The sequence below is a fragment of the Sphaerodactylus townsendi genome, linkage group LG06 (assembly GCF_021028975.2).
Source record: "Sphaerodactylus townsendi isolate TG3544 linkage group LG06, MPM_Stown_v2.3, whole genome shotgun sequence".
NCBI lineage: Eukaryota > Metazoa > Chordata > Lepidosauria > Squamata > Sphaerodactylidae > Sphaerodactylus > Sphaerodactylus townsendi.
This window is the reverse complement of record NC_059430.1, coordinates 39,184,594-39,211,267: the sequence shown is the minus strand read 5'-3', so window position 1 is coordinate 39,211,267 and position 26,674 is coordinate 39,184,594. Positions and strand designations below refer to the sequence as shown.

The following is a 26,674-nucleotide window of genomic DNA, read 5'->3' as shown; positions in this document are numbered from 1 at the left end:
AAGAAGCAGAGGTGGTTTGCCATTGTGTTCCTTTGCAGAGCCTTCCTTAGTTGGCTTCCATCCATGAACCAACCATGGAAGCAGCCAAAGCCCTCCTCCTGCTAAGAGGTGCCATAACAGCAAGATACTGCTCCACACAAAAGGGATGCCTCTTAGAGTTTTTTGGGGTTCCATCTTATGTGTCAAGGTGGTTGGCAGTTAAACTTCCCCTGGCCCTAAGGTATGCCTGGCTGGACAATGGGACTTGCCAGTTTCCATTGTGTCACTTTGAAGTGATTTAATCAATGCTCCAAGCGGACTATTCATTATCCTACCTGCACCCGTCCTAGCAATCAATCTGTATTCAAGAGAATAGGCCAGGCATTCTCTTAGGTTCTTAGGATTCACTGGGACATTCCTGTCATTTTGATGGAACCCTGAAAAAGCAATCAGTTCTTTGGCGTCTGGTTTCCTGCCAGCTTACCTCATACTAGCTTAGGACCCATTTGGAGGTATAAATATTGGTCTTTTGGGCATCATAGAGTGTGTGTTCTGGATCCATTCGGGTACCCCCACTTATGTGTGGGCTGTTTCCTTACCTTCTGGAAATGCTGGCCATTTTCAGCACTGGAAGTCGCTCCAGGACAGATAACTGTCACCCATCCCTGAAGGCCTATCCAACTTCCCCCCTTTTCCCTCTTAGTCACCCCTTGCCTGTTTTGTGTGTGTGCTCATTACCTAAAACGTACTCCTTGTTTTCAATCATTATTAATAAAACACCATTTGTTAATTGTACAACTGCCTGTTCATTTGAGGGTTTTCACCTAGTGTTATCCTAGCATACACAGATCATTGATCCCAGTTACCACTCTTGCTCTGTCTCCACAGCTAATTTCCCCAATTAAAGCAGAGACTGCTTACCTAGAGTAACAACCCTGCTTAGCTTATGAAAGTTCACACGACTGGGCTATACCTCAGTGCCTTCCCATCAGCCTAATAGTCTGAGCAAAATGACCTGGTGGCCTGTCATTTGATTGCCTAACTTCCATTCCATATGAAAACCCTCAAAGTGTGAAGGCTTTGTCCTCCACTCAGATTGATGAATTGATATAAAGAGATCCACCACCCGTAAACAGCCTTAAATTTGGGTATGGGATATGTCCCCATTTCCCACTATAATTTGTTCCAAACTAGGGTGGATGTATATAAACTTGTTAGGCTTATTAAATTGAAGGGTTTTTTTCGGCAAGGAAACCCCAATTCATTTAGGCCCTTTTAAATCCAAGGCCCCTTCCACACATGCAGAGTGATGCACTTTCAATCCACTTTCAATGCACTTTGCAGCTGGATTTTACTGTGTGGAATAACAAAATCCACTTGCAAACAATTGTGGAAGTGGATTGAAAGTGCATTATTCTGCATGTGCAGAACGGGCCCAAGTTGTCATTCATTCCAATTGTTAACAACCTGAACATACAAACTTTTGAGACATTAGAATTTAGAGATATAGAGCAGAAAATAAGAACCAGTTCTATCCCCTCTCAGCACAAGACAGAAAAATTATATGTCAGCTAGCAGAAGATCTGCAAATTATAATTAAAGAAGCTGATAAAGGAGGTAGGTAGTAATTTTAAATACCACTGACTGCTATCAAGAGATCAATAGACAACTTGATGATTTCCATTATTATCAGAAAATTTCGGGGGAGCCTACCAACCATATAACAATATTATAAAGATCACCACTGAAGAAACTAGAGTCATGTACATAATTTCAGACAATACTTCTAAGTTCCTCATGTGTGAATATCTGAGAATCCCTATGTTTTATATATTGCCCAAAGTGCACAAACCAGGATTTCCTCCAGCTGAAAACCCAGTTATTTTGGACTGCTGCTCAAATTTGTCTCTAAAATGCATATGTGTATTAAAGACACTAGACGCTTTACTGAACAAATGGAAGACCATTCAATTTAAAAATGACTCACCATCTGAATGATGTCATAAAACCACACAGGGGACATAAATGAGCTCACATTTTCAAAGAAACTACTACCAACATTTCTTCAAAATATCCACCTGCAGCATTTGGGATGAAGTGGAGAGTAGCCTGAATAAGAAAAGTAGCAAATATTGAGTTGGATCTTATGACTTCCACTAACGGAGGAGATTGCCTGTGGAAGAAAGGGAGGGGGCTGTGCCTCAGTGATAGAGCATCTACTTAGCATCCAGAGGGCTGCAGGTTCAATCCTCAGCAGCTTCCGATGGAAGGACCATGAAGTAGATGATGTGAAAGACCCCCTCCTGAGACCCTGGTGAGCCACTGCCAGTTTGAGTGGAGAGCACTCCACTCAACCTTGGTGGACCAGTGGTCTGATTCAGGATACAACAGGCTCAAGAAGGCACCAGTGGAAAAGAGTAGTAAGATCCAACTCACTGGTGATAGGCTACAAACCCTCTGAAACCAGTTTACCAGTTCTTTTATACTGAACAGCATGACCAAGATAAGACTTAAAGAAATGTATGCATTACCCTGCCAGCTTCTGGGCCTGCCTGTAATTATTTCTAAGCAACTGAAGCCACCTTAAAAATATAAAGTCTACAGTATAGTGTTTTTTTTAAGCAGTCCTTGGATTACAGACAGCTATGTTGGTCTCTCCCTGTAGATATCTGCAGAGTAACATCCCTTTATTTTTTTGATCTGTCAACTTAACATCTTCTCTCTAGATATGTTAAGCATGTTTTAAAAATGGTTCTTTTATCCTGTGGGTGTTGCTGAAGTGCATCGTAAGCACCTCCACAGTGGGAGATGAGGCCAGCAAATTTTCTTACCCTGCAGCTGAGAGGTGGTGGTTAGAATTCTGCATAAAGAGGATTGTAAATATTTATTTAAAGGAACAGCAGTATAGTAGAATACATTACAAAGTAAACAGGAGCAATTACTTTGAAAACAAAACTCTCTAAATATAGATTTGGTTCCAGGGCAGCTCAGTATATATGGATATTCACATCACAGAGCTGAGCCAAAGGGGGAGAAAACAGGAATGGTTCAGTCTTTATGCAGATGGTCATTCCTTACAGATGACTTGTTTTCCCCATATCCAGTCACCTTAATAAAGAGCTGGTTTCAAGAGTACTTTTCTTGACAGATAAGAAATATTTTATGTTGTGACCCACCCTGAGCCCTGCAGGGATAGGGCGGGATATAAATGAGAGAGAGAGAGAGAGAGAGAGAGAGAGAGAGAGAGAGAGAGAGAGAGAAACACATGTCTCTCTTCCATTGATATCTGTGGGTGATGCTTAGCCATGATTAATTCCATGCAGACTTCCTTAGGGAGGATGACTGACGTACTTCTTTTTACTATAAGGCAGAAGTTATGCCAATGCATACCACACAACCACAGCTTGAATAATGCAAGATGCATTGAATACCACAGAGAGACTGGGTTAAAAAAATTCAGTCCTCTGTGAATTATTTGCTGTGTCTAAATGTATCCTGAAAATCCGTATGACCGGGGGGGGGGGGGGGATCTGTTTTGAAATGAATCACCTCTTTCTCTGTGTTCTGAAAAGCATCACAGAGAAATGACTACTACCCAACTGAATGTCAAGAACCTCCAGGAAAGAACAGTCTGGATTTCACAGAATTCAGAACTGGGAATGAGTTTCAGTGGAGCTGCTTTTCATTTGAGGAGCCATCGGTTTGCTCATGAAAGCCCTAACCAATATTTTTCAAAACATCCAATGATTGATCAATTGATTCAAAATGTTTATATACCACCTTTTCGTCTGACTCAGAGCAGTTTACAAATCACATTGAAAACATAACCCTTTAAAAACAACAAATTATAACTCCAGATAATCTTCCTTCCCTCACCCAGCCAAAAGGACTGCAGTTTATTCCCCATTGAGAGCCTTGGCAAATGAAATGGAATGACAGATTCTGAAAGATGAAACTTCCCTCGCCTCCTCAAACAGCCCTTTCCACAAAGCTGGAGCAACAGTGGAGAAGGCCTGAGCTCTGGCTGACGAGAGATGTATCACCTCAAGTGGGGGAACACGCTGTAGTCTGGAGGCATCAGTGCACCTACAAAGCTTTACTGCAGAGCTGTGCATATTGTGTGATAAACTGCACATGGCAAGTGTGCCACTGCAAAAGGGAACATGCACGGTCAGGGCAATGTAGTATTACATTTTATTCATATAGAAATTTCCCTCTTATCGTCCAGCTCATTGTTTTTTCGAGATGCTTACATACCCTAAAAAAATACCTGATGCATGCCACAAGGGCTTGCTACAGCCCAAATAAGTCTTGTGGCACTCTGAAGTAAAACGAATTGATTATGGCTTAAGTTTTCATGAGCCAGAGTCTGCTTCAACTGATAGCTGATAAAATGATTTTGTTTTTGGCTGCAACACATGAAATGACTATAATAAACCAGTCTGTGACAGAAGGGTACTGAAGGGTAAAGGAAGCATTGGTTGTCAATGGAGTACCAAGTTAGGTTCAAAGTTTTGGTTTTAATCTTTAAAGCCCTAAGTGATCTCACATTTACAGCCCTCATATTTACAGCCCTCATATTTACAGGACCACCTCTCCAAATACACTCTCAAGAGAGCACTCCGCTCTATGGACAACAACTTGCTGGTGGTCCCTGGCCCAAAAAGTGTCCAGCTGTCTTCAACTAGGACCAGAGCATTTTCAACTCTTCCTCCAGCCTAGTGGAATGTTTTGTCAAATGAGACCAGAGCCCTGTGGGACATGGTACAGTTCCACAGGGGCTATTCCACCAGTCCTATGGTTAAGGACAGCAACAGTATTTCCAACAGAGATGGTCTCCCTGTCCTTTCCCTGATCCCCTTCCTTGTCTCTTCCCTTCTTTCCCTTCCTTCCCTTCATGTTTCCTATCCCCCTCAATTAATTAGTTTTAGCACCATTGTGGTGGCACGCCAAGGACTGATGTTTCAATCCAGGTAATTGTTGTAAGACACCCTGAGACTGCCATGAGGAAGGGCAGCCAATCAATCAGTCAGTCAGTCAGTCAGTCAGTCAGTCAGTCAGCATAAACAATTAGCATAAACAATCAGTTTATGCTGACTGATCTAGCTGTGTGGTAAAGCAATCAGAGCATGACATGAAACAGGAACTCAGGTCCACTCTAGCTTGTGCCCTTCTGCAGCAGGTTTGTCATGAAATGTGTAAATCACTTGGGAGACAAATTACCTGAAAATTTTGGAAGGAGGAGGAAAAGTGACTCCATGATACTGTCCTAAAATGGAATTATAGCCTTTAGCTGTGGCTAGACAAAATGGGTGAAGTGCAAGAAGAGAACAAATTTCCTTGGGGCTTGCAATGGCTGGATGTTGGCTTTATAGATCTTTGTATAATTTCTGCTATTTAACTTATTTAAAACATTTTTGCCCTGTGCTTTCCATTGGAAAAAAAAATCACAAGACAGCCTAAGTGTTCTGTAATGAAGAAGGCTGTAAATTCTAATCTTTGAAACCTGTGAGTATTCTAATCTTTGAAACGTATGTGTATTTCCTGGAGGGGTAAATGTAAACGGCAGGTGTGGATGATTTATATGGGGGAAAACAGTGCTGAAAAAGAAGAAACCTGCCACAACTTCTCCTATCCTATTTAGAATCCCATTCCAGCTGCTTTGAAACCTTTAAAAAAATAAACAATTAGATCATCAATTTCCAACATCCTTTTCTGATTTATGGGCTCAACCTATGATGAAATGGGAAAAGGTAGATGGGGAGACTTTTTGGTTAGTACAAATGACCTTGGGGGAAACTTCCTTTGTTTTTAAAGAGCTGAAGAGGGCCCAGTTCAGAATGATTTTAGCTTCTTGGCATGCAGAAGATCCCATGTTCCACCCCAACATCTCCAATTAAAAGGATTAGGTAGTAGGTGATATGAAAACCCCATTTGAGATCCTAAAGAGCAACTTCACAGCCTCTAGGCTTCTCATTAGAATCTTTGGCTATGTTGCCTGCCAAAGAAAGTATCCAAACCCTGGAGTTGAGACTATACGATCAGGAATATCAGAACCTAATTAGTGATGCCAACAGGCCTTGCTCTATTCTTAGGAATCCCCCATAGTGCAGCTAGCATGGCCAAACATTTATACCAATTAACTCTGCCCAACAGCCTCAGAGCACTGTCACTCGCAAGACGTAATGTTTTACCATCAGCAGTTATGCTAGGGAGATGTTCAAAAATTCCCTATCAGGAAAGAACATGTGCTTGCCATGCAAACCATGTAGAAACTGTTGGTCGTGTACTTTTATAGTGTCCTTTTTACACCACAGGCATTCCTTGTTAACCTCTTCTTTGGTCAACAAAGATGGATTTATGGACCAACAGAAAATCTGCCTGTTACTAAATAACAAGTCCTGTAACTGAAAAGATCACAAGATTCTGACATTTTGTTATGAAACAACATTCACAATTGAATGCAAGAGCCTGATTGAATGCAAGAGCTCACCGAACAACTGATTCTTGGTTCAAACCACACTGAAACAATATTGTATTTTAAATTATATAGTTTTCTTATTTTGTTACTATATTATTTATTGTTTTGTATAATACACTTTTTTACAATGCCAATAAAAGGTATGTGGATATTGGATATTAACTTAACAGTTTGAGCAGACAGGATGGAAAGAGTTACTTTAAGAGAGGTTAAAGGTCTACACTTGCCATTGTGATGTTGGACTTTCTGTGAACAAAAGCCTGATTCCCTGTGTTACTGATGTGTTTTTGAAACTCCCCTCAGTTTTAAAGCGGTATGAGAAACAGAAATTTAAAACCCCTTTGACAGGCAGAACTAGTTAAACAGTTCTAGCTTTTGCTGGTCTCCCCCCCCCCCCCCCACAAATACTGCTATTAACTAACAGTGCTATATCTTCAAAAACAATCAATGATGATATATTGTGAGACACAACACTTTCAAATAAGCAGAAGCTGGGGAAAAAGCAGGTGGGGGCGAAAACAGAATGTAGTAATGACAAGTGACTTTATTGACTGATTAGAGGCAAACTCAGGCCATGACAAAGAGTCAAATTCTACATACAATAATTGATTATGTCTTGGAGCAGATAGCCATGCTCCCACAGGGCAATGGTTTTCCAAGTACTTTTCATTGCCACAGAACTCACAGTGTCAATGGAACATCAACATAGCAGTTTCCCCCATACTTTCCTTGCCCCAGCCTCCTACATTTACCATTTCCCTCCACCAGCAGAAGGATTTTTCAGAGTTTTTTTTAAATCAGCAGAAATCAGCTATAGCATTATAACACTCCGCATTCCTAACCTTTGTTTTAAAGTAAGCATCTGCCTTTGCAGATACATAAAGGGAAAGGAATATCTCTGCAATGAAAAGGAATAGAAACTTTTAAAAGATAGCTGGCAATTCTGAAGAACTTGCAGGTCGTTATAATACTATGGCAGTATGGGAATTGCTGGTTGTTTTGTTTTTTTAGTTTTTTCAAGCCTAAGAACTCCTTTCAGTGGTGGTGGGGGTAGCAACTGTGGAGCTGAGATAAGGAAATTGGTGTTGATGTGGGCGGAACCTTCAGAATTGTAACCCTTTTCATCCATATGACATGCAAACGCGCACTCTGGAATTGTTTCAAAACCAGGATACCAAATCAGGTTTGGGGGAAAACACAGCAAAGCAGAAGAATACACAGAAGTGGACAATTGGAGGTTGATATAATATGAATGCTTCAAAAGCTCTGCTCTGATTATTATGCTAAACCACAGCAAAACCTCCATGTGGAAGCAGTAATGGAGCCACCTGGACAACAGGAGAAGCTTAATATAATACTAAGAGGTACTCTCCAAGATCTGATATCAGATGGAAACATTGTAAAACTGCTTGGAAACAGTGATCACATTTCTAATACATACAGGTAAATATGAAATTGCCATCCCTCATCCTATGAAATCATATAATTATAAAGTCTTATGATTTCTAGATTGGGGGAGATGTGTTCCTGAAAGCTATTCCTTTCAATTAGAAAGGTCAGATCCATTCAGAAAGCTAGGAAACCATTTTTAACAACTGAAATAGAGAGGATCTAATAAAATTTATACCACAGTTTAGAAGAAAGGGTGCAAACAAGTTCAAAAGGATGCCAGCATAATTAAGTAGCTGGACTGAGCCTTTCAAAAGGGTTAATATTTCCTACAGGAAAAGAAGTCTAAAATCACCAACACCAAGAACCATCAGGTAAAATTTTAAAATAAAGACAAGAATATGAACAATAAACTGCAAAATATGTAATAGATAAAAATGTAAGTACACCCAGAACACAATATCAGCCAGAGATGTAAAATAGACTTTTAAATAGCAATGGTGTAAAAGTGTCAAAGATGAGACAAGAGAAATTGTAGAGAAGCTGAATGAATAGCAACACTTCACTGCATAAGATGTTGGAGAGAGATTCACCTCTGAACTTACTGCACTTACTGAAGAACTGTGAGACAGGTGACACATTTGAGAACTGAAAAGTAATTGACTAGCTAACAGGGAACATGTCACTAGCACCAAATGGCATTCGCCCAAGAAATCTTCAAGATTCTGAAAAGGACATCGGTAGGTGTTTAATAGAAATATTCAATTATTGCAAAACTCAGCCTCTTCAATGGAAGACTGGAAAGTATGGTAGCCATAATACCAGTTTTTTAAAAGAAGATCCAGTGAGAGGATCCTGGAATATTACAACCTAACCTCTGCCCTAGCCCAATCTCTTCAGATTTAAGAAGCTAAGTACAGTCAGCTCTGATTAGTATTTGAATTGGAGACCACAGACCAGACAGCAGGCAAAGGCAAACCACCTCTGTCCATCTCTTTGCCTTGAACCCCCTATGGGGTCACCATAAGTCAGTTATAAGCTGATGGCATATTCCACCACCATCAACTTATGCCCTAGGAAACTGGAGAGCATTGTTAATGATAGAATGGTTACCCATATAGAAGATTTGTTTGCTAGAGAAGGGATCACTTTGAAACCAACTGATAATTAATGTTAGCTCACAGGGTTTTCTCATCATCGGCTGATTACTTCCTGGACTGTCGTGGTGCTGCCTTTGCATCTGAATTTGATGGAAAGTAATTCCAGCAATTCTGGGGAAATCCCTTTAGAAAAAAAGAAAAGAAATTCTCCGTTGATACAACAGGAACAGTCTGCTTCTCGCCTTTCCCTCTGAAAGTGCTTGGTCCTGTGGAAATTGACACGAGAGAGCGGCTTCTTCAAGGCAGTACATAAGCGTTGACTCCCTTTCTGGTGCACAAAGGGTTACGGAGAAGGAGTTGGAGGGGCCCAGAGGGGAAGAGTCAGTGACGTTCCAGTTTTCTCTCTCCAATCAAGATATAATCAACAGCCCTGGTTCAAGAAGCAGAAGGAAGCAAGGGCTTCTCCAAGCAACCTTTCCTCTCCCTTTCTTAGGGCATTTTCTCCCCCACCTCGTGCAGCTTTCCCCCTCCCCCTTTTTTCCTCCCCTCCCACTACTGGGGTGTCGATTTCTCGTGGCCTGTGTCCCCCTGGAAGCTGCCACCCTGAAGTTTCTGGTGGTGCTCCTGGCCGCAGGAATGCTGGCATTCCTTGGTGCAATTATTTGCATCATCGCGAGCATCCATCCTGCGACCAGCAATGCTAGAGCTCTCCAAGGTACCGACAATGGCTCCAATGCCGCGGCTGCAGCCCTACTGCCCGCCTCTGGAGCCGCCGACAAAACCTTGGGAGCTCTCCATGGTGCTGGAGAAAGCACCTACGGGGGCTTCTCGACAGGCGCCCAAGACTCTTTGTTGGACCTACTGGCCAGCGCCCGGCCTCAGCAGCACCAACAGCTCTTCAGCCGCTTCCTGTGCACCCCGCTGACTGTCGAGTGTCCCTCCGAGGGAAGCCCGCAGGGGGACAGTCCTGGGGCAGCTGCCAACGAAGAGCTTTTCTTCCTCCAGAGCACGGCTGAGCAGCTAAGGCAGACAGCACAGAAACAAAAAGACCAGATCCTCATTGATCAGAAGACCATCCGGGAGCTGACCACCAAGCTCAGCCGGTGTGAGAATGGACTTGAACTTAGTTTCCAGGACAGTGCCTCGGTTTGGGGCGTCCCGCAGCACGACACCATGGGCGATCTCCCCTGGGATTCGCCTGCCATGATTCAGGAGCTAGAAGAGGCTGTCAAGACGCTGAAGGACAGGATCGACAAGATAGAGGTAAAAAAGAAAAAGCAACTCTAAAACACCTCCTTTTACCTGTCACAAACCAGTTCACTGTAACTTTTCTGCCACTTTACCCACTTCATAATTTGTTTTGTTTAAGGCTTGTGCATGTTATCTTTTGCCCCCAATTGCTACAGCCAAAAGGGAAGTGTGACTGTATTATTAGGGACTGACAAGTCTGTTTCTAAGCTGTGATAAGCAGGATGGAATTCCATCTCTAGCCTCCTCCTGCTAAATAAATTAACTTTAGGACAAACACTGCGAAAAAGAAATGATGGGTACACACAATCTTGGTTTCATAGGTGGATTTTTCTCTCTTTCTCCTTCAGCACTACTTTTCCTTTCCTGTGCCTCCCCCCCCCCCTCCCCTTCATTGCTGGAGCATTTTAAAGGCATTTTAATAATTCATGTAATTAAATGTAATTATATCAAAGATGTAATATGTTCTGATAACCAGCCCTAAGCAGGCCAGATGTGGCTGGGTCTAGTTCTGAGATTGCTGGGTGGAGGATGACTGTCTGTATATATGGAAATGGAGAAGGAGGGGAAACAGTTAGCTGACAGGTTGGGTACATTTGTATGTGTTGCATTCCCTCATGTTCTTTTAGTGCACCTCTTCATGCTTTATCACAAACAGTGATTATTACAAGAATCACTTAGGCAAAGAAATGGGCATGTTTGCAGATGCAGAGGCAGAAAAATGGAGACTGCAAGGCAAACAGACACGTGGTTACCCTAACCTCCTTCTCTCCAACCTTTCCCTTGTTCCCAAGCAATATAAAATCATTCCTTAGAGGACATTTTATTTCTAGTCAAGTTTTAATGAACTCTCAGGAGCTTTGATCTCTCTTATTAAAAGGCGATATATTATGCCATGGGAAGAGGGAGGAGTCATTTATATATACCCATTTAGAGTTTCTGATATTGGAACAATCTTATAACATCTAATTTCAGGTTTAAGGCATATAAATTCCACTTACAGCACCAAACAGGTCTACTCAGAGCTCTACTCAGGTCTATTCAAAGGGGCTTACTCTCAGGAAGTGTTTTCAGGATGACACTGTTAAAGAGCTCTACTTGGTATGTGCATGTTATTCAATTGAATGTATGGCCAGAAAAGTGTCCTTAGCATTGCACAGTTAGTTTTCCTTTGAACCTATTGCTGCTTTAGCGCCTCACACGGGTTGCCTCATTATCTGTGTTACTAGAACCATTAAAAATATATATTTTTGTGCAAAGCAGCCTCTTCAGCTGTTGATACTTCCATCAATTTCTCATGGCGATAAAGGGGACATAATTAGTTCTTGGGCCAGCATTCAGTCATTCTGGGGAAAAAAATTCTGCACAGACTTGTTCCTGTGAGGGTATCTATTAAAATGTAATACATGTCATTACCCCAATAGAGGCTTCTGCATGCCAAATGAAATGCACAAATGCTAGTTGCCTCTGGCACAACTAATATTTTTATCTTAATATATAATGTCATTTAAGCGAAGCAAGAGATAATTTCACATCCACACAGAAACATAACCCGAGGGCCATTCCTTCCCCTTCTCTGAAGAATTATATTTTCTTACCACATATTTTAGAATCCTTTTTACAGATTCCTGACTGATTAGAAATGGATGAAAGCAAACCTGACACAAAGGGAAGGAGGCATGGCTGGGGTTCCCCTTGAGGTATCTGCGTCTGCTTTTTGCTGTTTAAGAAACAGGGAGATTTAAGCTGTGACCCTAAGGATATTTTCCTGGGAGTAAGCCCCAATGATTAAAATGCGACTTACATCCACATAGCCCTGCTTAGAACTGCTGCCTTAAAGTAAAATCTCTCACAAAAAGTACTCCAGTCTAAGCTCACTGAAATCAAGAAGTAACTCTGCATAAATTGTGCTGTTATACTCAATTTTTGCCCTCAGTAATCATTAACAGCCATTGAGACGGTGCTGTGTCCTCCCTTTTCACCAATAGTATGGTAAAAACCTAGGCCCACCCAAATAACTGGAAATCCCTGAGCAATTGTGATACTGAGACCTCAAGCAGCTGAGTTGATAAGTAGGGAGATTTCAGCTTAATGCACTGAAGCCAGATCTCTTCCAGTCTTAATGCAAAAAACAGCAGGCCTGCTTGTTTATTTCTTTGTTGTATCTATCTGATTTGCAAACCAAAGTTTCAGAAAACTTTCTTTTGTAAATCTACATGTTCCGAGTTTCAGTTTCATATTCATTTCTATAATCAGAACTTTTTCGCTGATAAAATGAACCAAAGTTGGCATTGACATCACCAATAAACACACACACATATTACATCATTTTATGTATTATTTGATAGGAATCAGAAATGGGGAGGGCAGTTATTTTTTAAAAAAAGAATTGGGGAGGGCAGCTTACAAAGGCATACCATTTAAAAATCTTACTGTGACCGTCTGTGGGAAGGGACCATGGCTCAGTACTAAAGCATCTGCTTGACATACAGAAATTCCCAGGTTCAATTCCCGGCAACTCCAGTTTGAAAAAAAAAAGATGTGGAAGTTCACTGCCTGTGACTCTGGAGAGTTGCTACAGTCTGAGTAGACAATTCCAGTCTTGATGGACCAACAGTCTGATTTGGAATAAGGCAGCATCATGGGTTCATGTGTGTTTGCAAAATTCTGAGAAGTATTTTGTCTGCTTATACAACAGAAAGTAAGATTGTTTTATGTATTTGCTCCACTTACAGTCTGCCTTTCTCACTGACGCTCTAAGTGGATTACACTCTAAGTGGCACCCAACCTTGGTTGGGAAAGGGCGGGATATAAATCCAATAAAACAAATAAAATAAAAATTGAAAACAATGCAGTAAGAATTGTCCAATACATGCTGCCACCAGTGTAACAAAACTGCATTACAAAATTAGAAAACAGCAAACCAAAAACACTATAATACATATGGAATTACAAAATTAGAGAAACATTGCAGCAACATAATATATATGAATAACAAAGAAGTAAAAGTTGCCCACAATGTCATAGACATTAATATGATTTCAATTCCATTTGTAAAAAGGCCTTCCTAATCCATTGTTTTATACCTATTACAAAATGACAGAAGTGTAGCAGTCTTCCTGACCTCCGCAGGTAGAGGCACGAGAGAGGAAGCTTGACTGCCAGAGTGGTGTAGTGGTTAAGAGCAAGTGGATTCTAATCTGGAGAACCAGGTTTGATTCCTCACTCCTCCACCTGAGTTGCGGGGGCTTATCTGGTGAACCAGAAGTGTTTCCGCACTCCTGCATTCCTGCTGGGTGACCTTGAGCTAGTCACAGTTCTTTGGAACTCTCTCAGCCCCACCTACCTCACAAGGTGTCTGTTGTGGGAGAGGAAGGGAAAGCAGCTTGTAAGTCACCCTGAGTCTCCTTACAGGACAGAAAGGTGGGGAATAAATCCAAACTCTCTTCTTCTTGGGAACAGGCAGCCTTTGCATGGTGGCACTTTTAGAAGGCTTTACTCGATAAGCAAAGCTCCTGCAGGGGACCCCTTCCCCTGGAAACACAAAAGCTGAACAACAGAATTGACAGACAATTTTTTAAAAAATTAATATCCTCCAAATAATAGATATAGTGAAAAGGAATGATCCCATCAAGTCAACAGGAGAGTCCAGCACATGCTTAGCTATTGCCTACTGATGATCAGATTAACAGTGGCTGATCCTAATGCTCGAACTGTTCATACTTCTCCAAACACTGAAAACAAACTAGGGATCGCCTAGATTTCATCACATATAAATAAATCACATATTTAACAATGACATGCCTTTATTTGTTATGAGGGTCAGATATGACAAGCATGACTAGGTTGGGCTCCTGGTAGGAGGGGTGGCTGCCTCAGCTGGTGAGTCCACAGCCAGGGCACAGCGAGGGGCAGGGGGCTTGCCTCAGCTTGGCTTGTGGGCCAGATAAGCCCTCTCAAGAGGACAGATTCAACTCCAGGCCATATGTTTTACACACCTGTCTTAAACAAAGTAATGGAGAACAGGTTCATGATGGCTAAATGGAATCCTTATTTTCAGAAGAGGTGGATTTCTCAATATCAGTTGCTGAAAGCAATAATGGGGGAATGCTCACAGGCATTTTGTCGTTTTGTTGGCCACTGGAGGAAGCAGGATGCTAGACTAGATGAATCCTTGGTTTGACGTAGTAGAGCTTTTCTCATCCTCTCAAATGTAACAATACTCAGAACACATATCTTTTTAGAATGTTTTGGTTGTAATATGGATGATACTTAACTGAGGAGAGGAAAACAATGTCCGCCACCGTGACTCTCTTAGAGGAAGGGAAGGGTTTAAAATGTGGTAGATTAATATTTATCAACAGGAAGAGGGGCTTGATCTGTTTCCTTAACCATCTTATATTCACAGTGTCATCCTAAGCAGAGTTACACACTTCCAAGTCTGTTGAAGTTAAAGGGTTTAGAAGGGTGTACCTCTGCTTAGGAGTGCACACTCTACCTCTTATGTTGTTGACTGAGCAATCCTCCCACAATGTCTCTTCCTTCATCTTTTTGCTCCTTCTTAAGAACTTCTTGGCCCTTAGACTTAGAAGGATAAAGGCAACATCCTCATGAGGACAACTGATGGTTTAGAATATAATGGCGAAAGAAGAAATGTAACCTTTTAAAAGGCATCTTGCCCCCTTTCAGTAAACAATCAAACCAATACAATTTTTTTTACTGTTTGCACATTCACTTCTTGATCATTTGGTTTCTTGTTGATCTTCATATTTGTTATGCTTTCAAGATCAGCAATTATTATTGGATTTAGAAAAGAAAATCTCTTCGATTGAAATTAGCAGGATTTCCAAGTGCTTAACTTTGAACGGCTTTTGCCTGCAGACCTTTGATGTACATGTTGACATGGGTTTAGAGAGCATCTGTCGATTCTGCAGAAGTTTTGAGAAAGGATTTCAGAGAAGATTATTGGTGTAATCTGCAGTGTATTATGATTGTGTGGCAGAGGAGGATTTTTGGATAGCTTATAAAATACTTTACAGAGGTTATATCCTAATTCATTTGCAGATGTTTTAGTGTTGATGGTCTCAATCCCAGTTCAGGGGGCCGTTAAAGGTAGTTGCAGCTATATCTGTCAGAACTGAATCTTGATCACAATTGAGCAAGAATTGGTCATGGTGCAGCAAACAGCACATTACATTTCTAGTTCTTGCCCCTTGCTTTATTTTTACTGAAGACAGCTGGGAAAAGAAAGAAGCAGCTGGAGCTGGGTGTGTGTGTGTGTGAGAAATCTGGGGCTGTTTGTGGGAGAATAGAGCCTCAGACACAGAAGTTATATTCTGCTGGTGATCTTTGCACCCATGGAAGTACTGTACTGAATCCAGTCCTGTGGTTTGGCTAGTACTGGGGGACGAAATGGAATAAGACATGCAGCCCAACCTGCCGCCTACCGGTATGTACTCTGAAGAAAATCCTTGGGAGTTTCCTTAGTCATTGTTTCCTCCCTTCCTTAAATGTATGGCATACATTCTTCACCCAGCTGAGCTTCCAATTCATTGTGTCTGACTTCAGCTGGGCTGTGCCCACAATGGGTAGCATTTTAGTATTCGTTATGATAGTCAAGGGAGCAGCAGTGGCGTAGTGGTTAAGAGCAGGTGCACTCTAATCTGGAGGAACCGGGTTTGATTCCCCGCTCTGCCGCTTCAACTGTGGAGGTTTATATGGGGAATTCAGATTAGCCTGTGCACTTCCACACACGCCAGCTGGGTGACCTTGAGCCAGAGGTGGGATCCAGCAGGTTCTCACCAGTTCCCGAGAGTGGGTTACTAATTATTTGTGTGTGCCGAGAGGGGGTTACTAATTGGGTCTGCTTTTCCATTAGAAATTCCATTAGGTCCAAAAATCATAAAGTCCTGTTGTTCCCTATGTGGCTGGTTAGCGAAGGTAGAAAACAGGATCATTCTCCCTGTTGGGCTGTTTTAAAAACATGTTTTAGCAATATGGTAAAGTTCCTTGTTTCAGGAAAGTATCCTTTTGATTTCTAGAAACAAAACTAAGTATTTGAAAGTATTAAGTATTTGACAGGCAGTCAGTTAGAGGAGAAGTAGTTGTTTCTGTTGGCGGCAGACGATAGGACTTGCTATAATGAGTTTAAATTATGGACAGAAAGATACCAGCTGGAAATTAGGAACTTTTTTTTACAGTAAGAGTTTTTTACAGTAACAGAGAAATGATTAATGCCCTGCCCCCGGAATGCCCGGCCATGCCCCTGTCGTGCCCCGCCGAGCCCCATTGGCGCTATGCCACTGTTTGAATCCCACCACCATGGGAACCTGTTACTAAAATTTTTGGATCCCACCACTGCCTTGAGCTAGTCACAGCTTTTCAAAGCTCTCTCAGCCCCACCCACCTCATAGGGTGTTTGTTGTGAGGAGGGAAGGGCAAGGAGATTGTAAGCCCCTTTGAGTCTCCTACAGGAGAGAAAGGGGGGATATAAATCCAAACTCCTCTTCTTCCCCCTCATCCTCTTCCTCCTCCTCTTCTTCTTCTTCTTCCTCTTCCTCTTCCCCCTCCAGCATATATTCAGCAAATATTCGACACATTTGCCCTGCAGGTCCAACCTTTTCTGGTGGTGTTCTCACAATGCTATCTTCTGGCCAGAGTCTGGTTCTGGCCCTCAGGCCAAGTCCCTGCTGAATGTCCCTTGGCTCAGGATCTCCTATGGCAGTGATGGGGAACCTATGGCACGGGTGCCAGAGGTGGCACTTGGAGCCCTTTCTGTGGGCACGCACACACAGAGTTCGTCATGTGGGGGGTGGAAAATCACACACACACACCCCACACACATCTAGGCTGGCCTGGGCCACTGAGCATGACACTGAGCAGGGAGGACTCAGCTGGCAGGCCTGGTGCCTGTGCTCCAGGTGGCTGCTGCCCGAGGTGGGGGGGGGGGCGCAGAGGAGGCAGAGAAGCTAGAGAGGCACAGAGCGGTGCGTGCAGAACTTGCTGGAGGCTAGAGCAGGCTGGCCCCTGCTCGAGCGGGTGGGGCGGAGGAAAAGGGAGTCAACCAGTTTTTTCTAAACTAAAACCTCAGCATTCAGGTTAAATTGCCGGTTGGCACTTTGCGATAAATAAGTGGGGTTTGGGTTGCAATTTGGGCACTCGGTCTCAAAAAGCTTTACCATCACTGTCCTATGGGCTTGGCTCCTGAAGCAGCTAGTAGACTGCTGTGTGTTCCTTGGGCTGCGATATCACGCATCAGGGGGAATAAAGGTTTGGTCAGAGCAATGATACCAGGATCCAGGCTAGTTTTTCCAAGAATCTACAGTATCAATTCCATCCATAGTCATGGTGCATGGACATAACTCAATTTAATCCCCTTTTAAAGGATTAATTTAAATGCCTGATTTCTCTAATTTTCAGAAATAAAATTAATTATTTTTCTGGTCTACAAAGTCCATTCAGCCTTTGCACTGGTGTTTACAGGAGATCCTTGCTGAATGCCCTTCCCTACTTATGACATCCTGAACTTGTGTTTTCTCATTTATGAAGAACTTGATGATAGGTGGGAGGATTTTGAGATCACCTATATAACAATACATTGTCTTTTTGTACACATAGCATTGTACAATGTCCAAAGTGGTTTGTGTTGTCTCAGGAATCTTTAGATGAACTGTGCAAGATAGGTCAGCATTATTATCTGCAGATGGAATCTTTGGAACCATGATTAAGAGACACTGGTTTACCTCAAGCTATGCTGGCAGGGGTTGATGGGATTTGTAGTCCATGAACATCTGGTGAGCCGCAGGTTGCAGACGCGTGAGCTAGACAATGACAATACACAAGAAGCTGACTTCTGCTGAGTTAGACCTTTGGTCGATCAAGGTCACTATTGTCCACTCTGACCAGCAGTGGCTTCCCAAGGACTCAGATGGGAGTCCAGCATAGCACCTCCAACATGATCCATTTTAACAGGAGAGGCCAAGGATTGAACCTGAGTTTTTCTGTATGCAAGCAGAAGCTCCATTACCGAGCGCTGGCTGCTTCCATCACAGCGGCTCCTTGAGGATTCTCTGCAAATGAGTTCACAGCCAAAGTGAGATTTTAACTTGGCTGAGGGGCTTTATTTTCTTAGCTTCCATGCTCTGCCAGCAACTCTGACATGTAGTGTCTACTTCAGCTGTCCAGGGATTGTCTGCAGAGACAGGACACATCCTGTCACTCTCAGAGGCCAATTCCACACATGCAGAATAATGCACTTTCAATGCACTTTGCAGTTGGATTTTATTGTGCGAAATAGCAAAATCCACTTGCCAACAATTGTGAAAGTGGATTGAAAGTGCATTATTCTGCACGTGCGGAAGGGGCTAGAGTCATCCACACAAAGCCAATAATGTTCCCTGCAAATGCATTAAGCATACTAGAGACAGTCCTCTTCAATTTAGTAAGTGAATGAAAATATGTTGAAGGCCGTCGGAGGACAATGAGTGAGGCAGATTTTCTCTGATGTCTTCTCATCAACAGGCGGTTTTTGATCACCTTACATAAATGCGTGTGATTGTTTGACAAAAGGGAAGAAATTAGTTTTAAAAATCAAATGGACTCTTGCATGGCAAAAGTGCCGCCCTCCGCCTTGATTACTCCAGACGCTGACATTTCACATGATTAATATCACCTGGCAGATTTCAATCTTCTTGACAACAGCCAAGAAAAATTAGCAAGCCTCCACACCCCACCCTCGCATTAACAGATGGGAAATGGTGAGCTCACCAAGCAGCTTTTTAAGACGCACAGTGAACATTTTTTTCTCCCCCACCATCCAATATCTCTGATAAATACCACCCACCCCATTTTACTTTTATTAAGATAGTTCACTACTGAGAAAGAAAGAATTCAAGTTCATTAGATCTGGAGAGGCTGAATTCCTGGGCAATTTACAGAAGAGCCCCAGTAGAGAGTCAAACACCTCACATGTGCAGGCCCCCTTTAGGTGCAAAATCTCACTATCTTTGGTTTGCTTTGAGAATTTTGCCTTCAAACATCACTCAACCTCTAGGCAATTTTGCTGGCTTCACAACAGAGCTCAGTCTACCTTTGCCTGGAATGCTCAGCTTTACAAATGAGCTACCCATCGGGAACACAAGGGAAACTGCTAGCAGTATATTGCAGTTGCCGCTTTGTCATCTAAAGGGAGAAGAGTCCCCACTCTCCTACAGGGGGGATTTTCTGGCAGTCCATCCTTACAGAAAGAAGAATGTAGCCGTGGACAGTGATATCTCTGGATTGCCTTTCCTGGTCGTAGCCAGAGCTTCACATTCCCCCAGCAGAAGCCAAGGAAGAATCTATGCTTTGCCTGCAGAAGGCTGCATGCTCAATATCTGGCATCTCCAGAGGAAAAGCATCTCATGTAGCAAAGCTAGGAAGAACACTTGCCCCCATTTACTGACAGTGACTGCCAGTCGGGGTAGAACCAATGCATTAGATCGAAGGCAGTGGCTGTATCTGTTTATACTGGTGGTGCAAAAAAAAGTTTCTTGCTCTGAAGGATTGAGGATAGGATTGCAGTTGTTTGGAGCAGCAGCGGCATAGTGGTTAAGAGCTCGTGTATCTAATCTGGAGGAACCGGGTTTGATTCCCCACTCTGCCGCTTGAGCTGTCGATGCTTATCTGGGGAATTCAGATTAGCCTGTGCACTCCAACACATGCCACCTTAGGCTAGTCACAGCTTTTCGGAGCTCTCTCAGCCCCACCCACCTCACAGGATGTTTGTTTTGAGGGGGGAAGGGCAAGGAGATTGTAAGCCCCTTTGAGTCTCCAACAGGAGAGAAAGGGGGGATATAAATCCAAACTTCTTCTTGGTGAAATCTCATGATGGGTGAAAGGGGCCAATCAAATTTTTGTCCCACCACAGTTCTATAACTCTTGCTCCTTTTCTAAAACAAGCAAGCATGCAATGAATGATGCAGGAAAAAGGACATGTAATTTACACAGAACACAATTTTTCCCCCCTTTTCCAAGCAGAATTTTTATTGTTCCATTACACAGCGTTCACAGGCCTAGTCACAGTCGGCTGAATCTAGCAGAGGTAACAGCATCATGAAATAAAGAAAAACAGATTCATCGAAATAGGTCTTTGCTCAGCTGCACTAACTGCAACTTCTTTGGGATCTGTGGAATACTCATGCGGCCCTTTCTCTTGATCCAGAGATACAGCAAAGCATCAATTTCCCCTCTCCTCACCCTAAAGAAATGAGAAGGGAATGTTGTACTCTGTCTTCTCACAAACTGTGCAGAAATGTGGCAGGCTTTCATGAGTATAGTTGCAGGGGAGAAACTTGCTGGTTTAATTACAAATCTGTGGATCTGGGGCTAACTGCCAGTGTATTTAGTTGAGCTCCTCTGTTTGGGGGACTTTATCCTCCTGCTGAGTAGACCCTTGTTTGTGCATGCAGTGAGACAAGCTGAATGTGAAAACCTATGTTCACAAGCTTGTAACTCACAGTGGACAAGGGTCTTTGATTAAGATCAGCCCTACTGTCAGATATACAGTGGAACTTCGCTGTTTGCCGGTAATTCGTCCGGAGATGGCCAGCAAACACTGAAAATGGCGTACTCTGCGGCACGCCATTTGCGTACGTGCAATGCCATTTGCGCTTGCACAGCAGCGTTTGCGTAGCCTTGGAAGCTGACGGAAACCGAGACTTCCGACTACTTCTGAGTGTGAAAGACGGCGCCCGGCAATTGGTGATCTCCAAAATCGGTGATAACCGAAGGAGTCGATTTCCGAGGTACCACTGTACTGAGATGATTCAGTTGCTATTAAAATTTGGAACAGAAGAAGAGCGAGTGAAACAGTGAATGATAAAATGGATCAGTAACTTTGGATACAATATTCAAATAGTTCAGTGAGAGGATATGTGGTTAAATTTACATTGTTCCAGACTTAAGGAAAATTTTTATAAAATTGTGTTATCATTCTATTTATCACTGGAGAGATTAGTAAAAATTAATACAAATGTTCTGAATGTGTGTCAGAAATGTGAAAATTGTGGAGAGTCTTTTTTACCATTTATGGTGAACTTGTAATGAAGCCCCCCCCCCCCCCCAATTTGATCACGGATACATTTAATAATTCAGAAAATTTTAAACACTAATATGCATCTGAAACTAGAGGCTTATCTTTTGGGTCTTACCGACAGATAGTCTGAAAAAAAGATGTGGAATTTTATTTTTAAATAGGACATTGGCAGCAAGAATGATTTTATGCACAAACATGGAAAATGTCACCTGTATCTACGACAGAAGAATAGTTTTTGAAGATACTGGAATGTGCTGAGATGGCTAAACTTCTTTGATTAGAGAAAAGAAGTTATCTAAGTTTATTAACAATAACTGGAAATTCCTGATTGACTTTCTAAGGATTAAGAAAATTGGCCTAATAGAGAAAAGTGTGATTCCTATTTAATTAGCAATAATAATTAAGAATGAGCTTAATTATATTATATATTTGTAATTAGAGAGCAAGTGGTACATTTTTAATTGCTCTATTTGGCACAGAAGAAATCAGGAACCCACCCTTTTTTTAACCTTATATGTATAGTTTAGACTGAGATAGCCATCTCAAAAAGGCAGGTTTGGGGTGTCATCAATGGGTAGGAGACTGTATGGTTTGTGTGGAAGTCAGTATCCGAGGGCCCTACAAACAGACAAAGCTGACTTTGGTCTCAGGGAAACAGGAAAAGTTGGTGCATGCTTCTTGCTGGTGATCACCAAGGAAAAGTCCTCTCTGGTGGCATAATAGGAACACTTGGTGTGTAGGCGCTACACGCCTCATTTCTCTTGTTGGCGGCATGAGAGCCAGGACTGTAATCCCTAACAATGAGAGGGGTGGAGACGAGAGAGAAAGGAAGGGAAAAGGAAGGCAACTGATCTTTCAGGGAGCTGGGATTTCATCTAGAAAGGGTAACAAAAGGGAAAAAGTTAGAAAAAGATAAATTCCCAAAACAGAGGCGATTGGCAAGAAAGATTTTAACAAATCCTTTCATATTCAACACAGGCCAGATTGTCTTGACGCTAACAATGGCGGCAAAAGTGAAACCCTTTTTTCTATTAACAGATGGAGTCGCACATGAAAATAGGGATGTGACATTTAAATCCAGTACTAGAACAATCAAAGAGGGCAGCAGACAGTAGGGACTGCACCTTTTGTCAAAAGCAACTAGACCCAACAGATCAGAAAAACCTCCCAGAAGTCATTTGGCAACATCAATTGCAACACAAAGGGCCCACCCCGCCAGCGTGCACCGCCATTGAACAGCCACGCACACACACAAAAAGGCTTTATCAGAACTATTGCTCCCCTCTTCTCTGTCCCCAGTAGGGGAAATGACTTTTCATCTTTTCTTTTCATCCATTTTCTTTGATTACCGAGACCTCCTAATTTCCTCTTTTTAATGTGAATAGCTCCATTCTCTGCCCACATTTTATTTGAACAGGCTCCATTCTCTAACATGCCTATCCCGTGGGGAAAGTCCAGACATAAATGGGAGTGTGTGAATTGAGACCTGGAAAGATCTCCCTACTGGCTGGCTGGTTTAAACACAATGCGGAACATTCTTCCAAGGGAACAACGTGACACGAGAAAAATTAAAACTAGAACAGTGCAGTTCACAAACAGAACGGATGCAGAGAAAAATCTCGCCAGGAGGGAGAAGTGACCTAGTAGGTTCCTTCCGTCATTAAAACCCAGTTCAATCATTGTAATTGCCATTAAAAGTTTCTTTTTTTCTCTCTCTGCAGGGGAATGTGGCAGATAAACCCCCAGGGCTTCATTTCTTCCAAAGCCTTTTAATGTTGATTCATCTCTTCTTGGAAAGGGCCTCATCCAAGCACTCTTTCCCATGCACAGTGTGTTCCATGCCAAACGATGCCCACAAAAATGAAAGGTGGAACTTCCATCATTTTGAAAAAGAAATTATTATGATTCATAATTAGGGCTCCTGTTATCGGAGTGCTTGCTGGCTTCTAGAGACTTGAAGGCAAAACTCACCCACATCTCATTGGTCCAGGAACAATGTTGCTCTTCATCACAGTAAGGTCTGGTCTGATTGTCTTGTGGTATCATCCAGCCCTTGACTGAAGAGCTTGTTCTTTTAGTGACATACCCGATACACAAAGAGAGTAGGTACTCTGTGGGTGATGAACGGACCAATGTCCTTTGCTTTCTTAACGTTTAGGACTGTGAGTGGCTCATCCACTATAATCAGTGCAAATACTTGCTCATGAGTGGTTGGCATGTGTGATAGGCAGTAGAACGCTGGAATAGTGGACTTATGTGCAGTTCTCTAGTTACTTGTTAATACGTCACATGTATCCAGTGTGAATCTTGATAAGATAAATAAACAAGGAACACAAGGATCTTAAGTAAAAGCTCTTTCACGTTACTAGTGGATGACTCTGTACATGGACAGAAATGTCCAGGAGACAGTGACTGTTGTGGTTCCAAGTTACTGCAACCACCTGTCAAAAGGCTCCTTCTAGATCTCTCCGCACCGCTGAGTACCCATGTACTTACCCCTCAATTTCTATGACAGTACTTGTCTTCTTCACACAGCAGAAAGAACCAAGCTTCTGCTGCAAGAAGAAGCGACCTGATGCTCTAGGAAAGAATTAAGTGGATGGCAGCAATGAAAGAAAAAAGTTTGTGGATGACTGTAGCAGTTTGCCAGAAACCAGAAGTGCAACAGTCATCTGGTAGCTGCCGGTGAGGTGGCCGTTCATGTATGTACCTTTCTAGAAAACAGACTAAAGATTTCAACTTTCAATTGTGTTGTCGTCATGGACATTCAGGCTCTCTGTTCAAAGATACTGAACGATTACCAACACAAGGAATACTTGCAGCTCTGCACACTGCATTATTCAGGAGGCATGCGGTAGTATCATATGGGGCAGTGATGGTGAACCTTTTCGAGACCGAGTGCCCAAACTGCAACCCAAAACCCACTTATTTATCGCAAAGTGCCAACACGACAATTTAACCTGAATACTGAGGTTTTAGTTTAGACAAAATGGTTGGCTTCGAGGCGCATCTTACCTGGGAGTAAACTTGGTAGTAGTTGGTGGCTTTGCTTTGAAGCAACCGTGCAACGCTTTGAACGGGTGAATCACGACCCTAAGAGGGTTTACTCAGAAGCAAGCCCCATTGCCAGCAACCGAGCTTACTCCCAGGTAAAGGAGTAAGCATAGGCACTAGCCCTCCCAGCCAAGTCCTACCTGCTTGCCGCGGTGCGCGCACATCATGCCCAGCGGCCCAGGCCAGCCTAGATGGGGGGCCCGATTTTCTGCCCCTCCCACGACGACTTCTGTGCACGTGTGCCCACAGAGAGGGCTCTGAGTGCCACCTCTGGCACACATGCCATAGGTTCGCCACCACTGATATAGGGGATGGGCCATGGCTCAGAGCATCTATTTGGCATGCGGAAGGTCCCTGGTTCAATCTCCAGCATATCCAGTTCAAAGGAGCAGGTAGTAGGTGAGGTGAAAGACCTCTGCCTGAGACCATGGAAAGCTGCTGCCAGCCTGAGTAGGCAATACTGACTTTGATGGACCAATGGTCTGATTCAGGAGAAAGCCGCTTCATGTGCCTGTCCATGTGAATGTGTCTGCACCTTCCTCCCTGGGGAAGCTTGTATTCCTCAATGTTCTGGAGCAGCAGGAAGATTTTTCTGTTCCAAATAACATTTGTGATGGTGTGACAGATGGCTTCAGCTTTTGCAGCAATGTTATTTTATGATGATCATTCTGTTTAAATTCTTTACTGAGACCCAATATGAGATAGATTGTGAAGGCAGCCACTCCCCTCAGTTTGCAAGATCTGAGCAAAGCTGTTAAGGATCGGATGTTCTGGAGGGCATTGATTTTTAGGGCCCTCATAAGGCAGAAGCGACTTCACAACACTTAACACACTCAATATGCACTGAAGGGAGAAAAACAGGTTAGAAATTAAAGAAATGTGACCACCTTTACTTGGGCCCAAAGCCTGATTGGAAGGCTCATGATATAGCTGCCTTGCAGAAGGTAAGCAGATACAGGTCTGATGGCTGGATGAGTGACCGCTTGAGAACTCTATGGATGCCACCTTGACTTCCATAATGGGAAAAAGTTGGGATGCATCATGCAATTGTAATTAATACATATTCAACAGTTGCAACCCATATAGTGAATCCTAGGCAGAGTTCCATCCTTCAAAAACCACTGAAGCGTGCTCAGAATGGTGCTATAAGATCCATTTGTTGTGCAGTGCACAATAAAGGAGATTTAGAAAGTTTTGCTGGGAAAGCAAGGCAGGCATAAAACCACCCTTTATAGGATAGGAAAGGAGGAAGTCAGTGACAGCAACATAGAATGGTGACTGAGGGATCTAAATTACAGACCCCGTGGATAGAGAAGTGGAAAAGTTAAACATGGTTGCTCCTTGTATTGTCGAAGGCTTTCACGGCCGGAATCACTTGGGTGCTGTGTGGTTTCCGGGCTGTATGGCCGTGTTCTAGCAGCATTCTCTCCTGACGTTTCGCCTGCATCTGTGGCTGGCAGCTGGAGCCTGGTTATTTCGATGCTGGCTTGCATTCGTGGTTGGCATTTCATTTATGTTGTGGGGAGCCTGGTTGTATGGTAGCTCTAGTATTTTCCCGATGTTGCCATCTGTGGCTGGCATTTTCATGCCAGCCACAGATGCAGGCAAAACGTCAGGAGAGAATGCTGCTAGAACACAGCCATACAGCCCGGAAACCACACAGCACCCAAATGGTTGCTCCTGTCAGTCAGTTCTATCTAGCTTGTTTTTCGCCCTCGTGGCTCAGTTCACTAGAGCTGGGCACCCTCAAATACCTGCTCTGTGTAATTAAGCTGTGATAATCCTGAGGTCTTAAGTGCCGTGACTCACCTCAAGCTGTTTTAAGGTCAAGAACGTTTGTTTCACTTTAAAGAGCCTGTGCTGTATATACATATTTTTAATTTTAAATAAATGCAGGATGCCATGTGGGAGAAATGGAACTGGGGTGAGGAACAGACGGGATTTTTTGGGAAGATGGCGATAGAAACAGATTTTAAAAAGAAGCCCAATGCTGTTTTGCCCATGTTCATATCTTAGATGGAGTCTGGAAGCTCAGAAAATAGGACATAGATTGAAACAGAAGTACTTGATGCCGTTTTTCACCAAAACAAGATCCACATGCCTTTCCTGAAACTCCCAAGGAAGGAGAGGGTTTGAATCATTTTCCAGCTGGGAGGCATTTGCTTTCTTTTTGCCTTCTTAAACAATTCAATCCCAGTACTACAAAAAAAGCAGCTTCATGTACATTTCTGTAGCGATGCATTCAGAAGGACAAGGCCTGCTGGGTCACAGGTAAGAGCAATCCACCCACCGCCCATAAAACTTCATAGGTGAATGCAATGAATAGCTACAAGATGAGCAACTGCAGAA

The 26,674-nt window shown here is 42.8% G+C and overlaps 1 protein-coding gene across 1 annotated transcript in view; it reads left to right on the top strand.

The window, feature by feature from the left end:
- Nucleotides 1-9,344: 9,344 nt before the first annotated feature.
- Nucleotides 9,345-26,674, top strand: part of NPTXR (neuronal pentraxin receptor) — a 34,818-nt gene continuing 17,488 nt past the window's right edge. Inside the window, exon 1 of the mRNA XM_048500241.1 lies at nt 9,345-10,212. Within this exon, the coding sequence (XP_048356198.1) occupies nt 9,586-10,212 (627 nt within the window). The 5' untranslated portion in view covers nt 9,345-9,585. The remainder of the gene's footprint in view (nt 10,213-26,674) is intronic.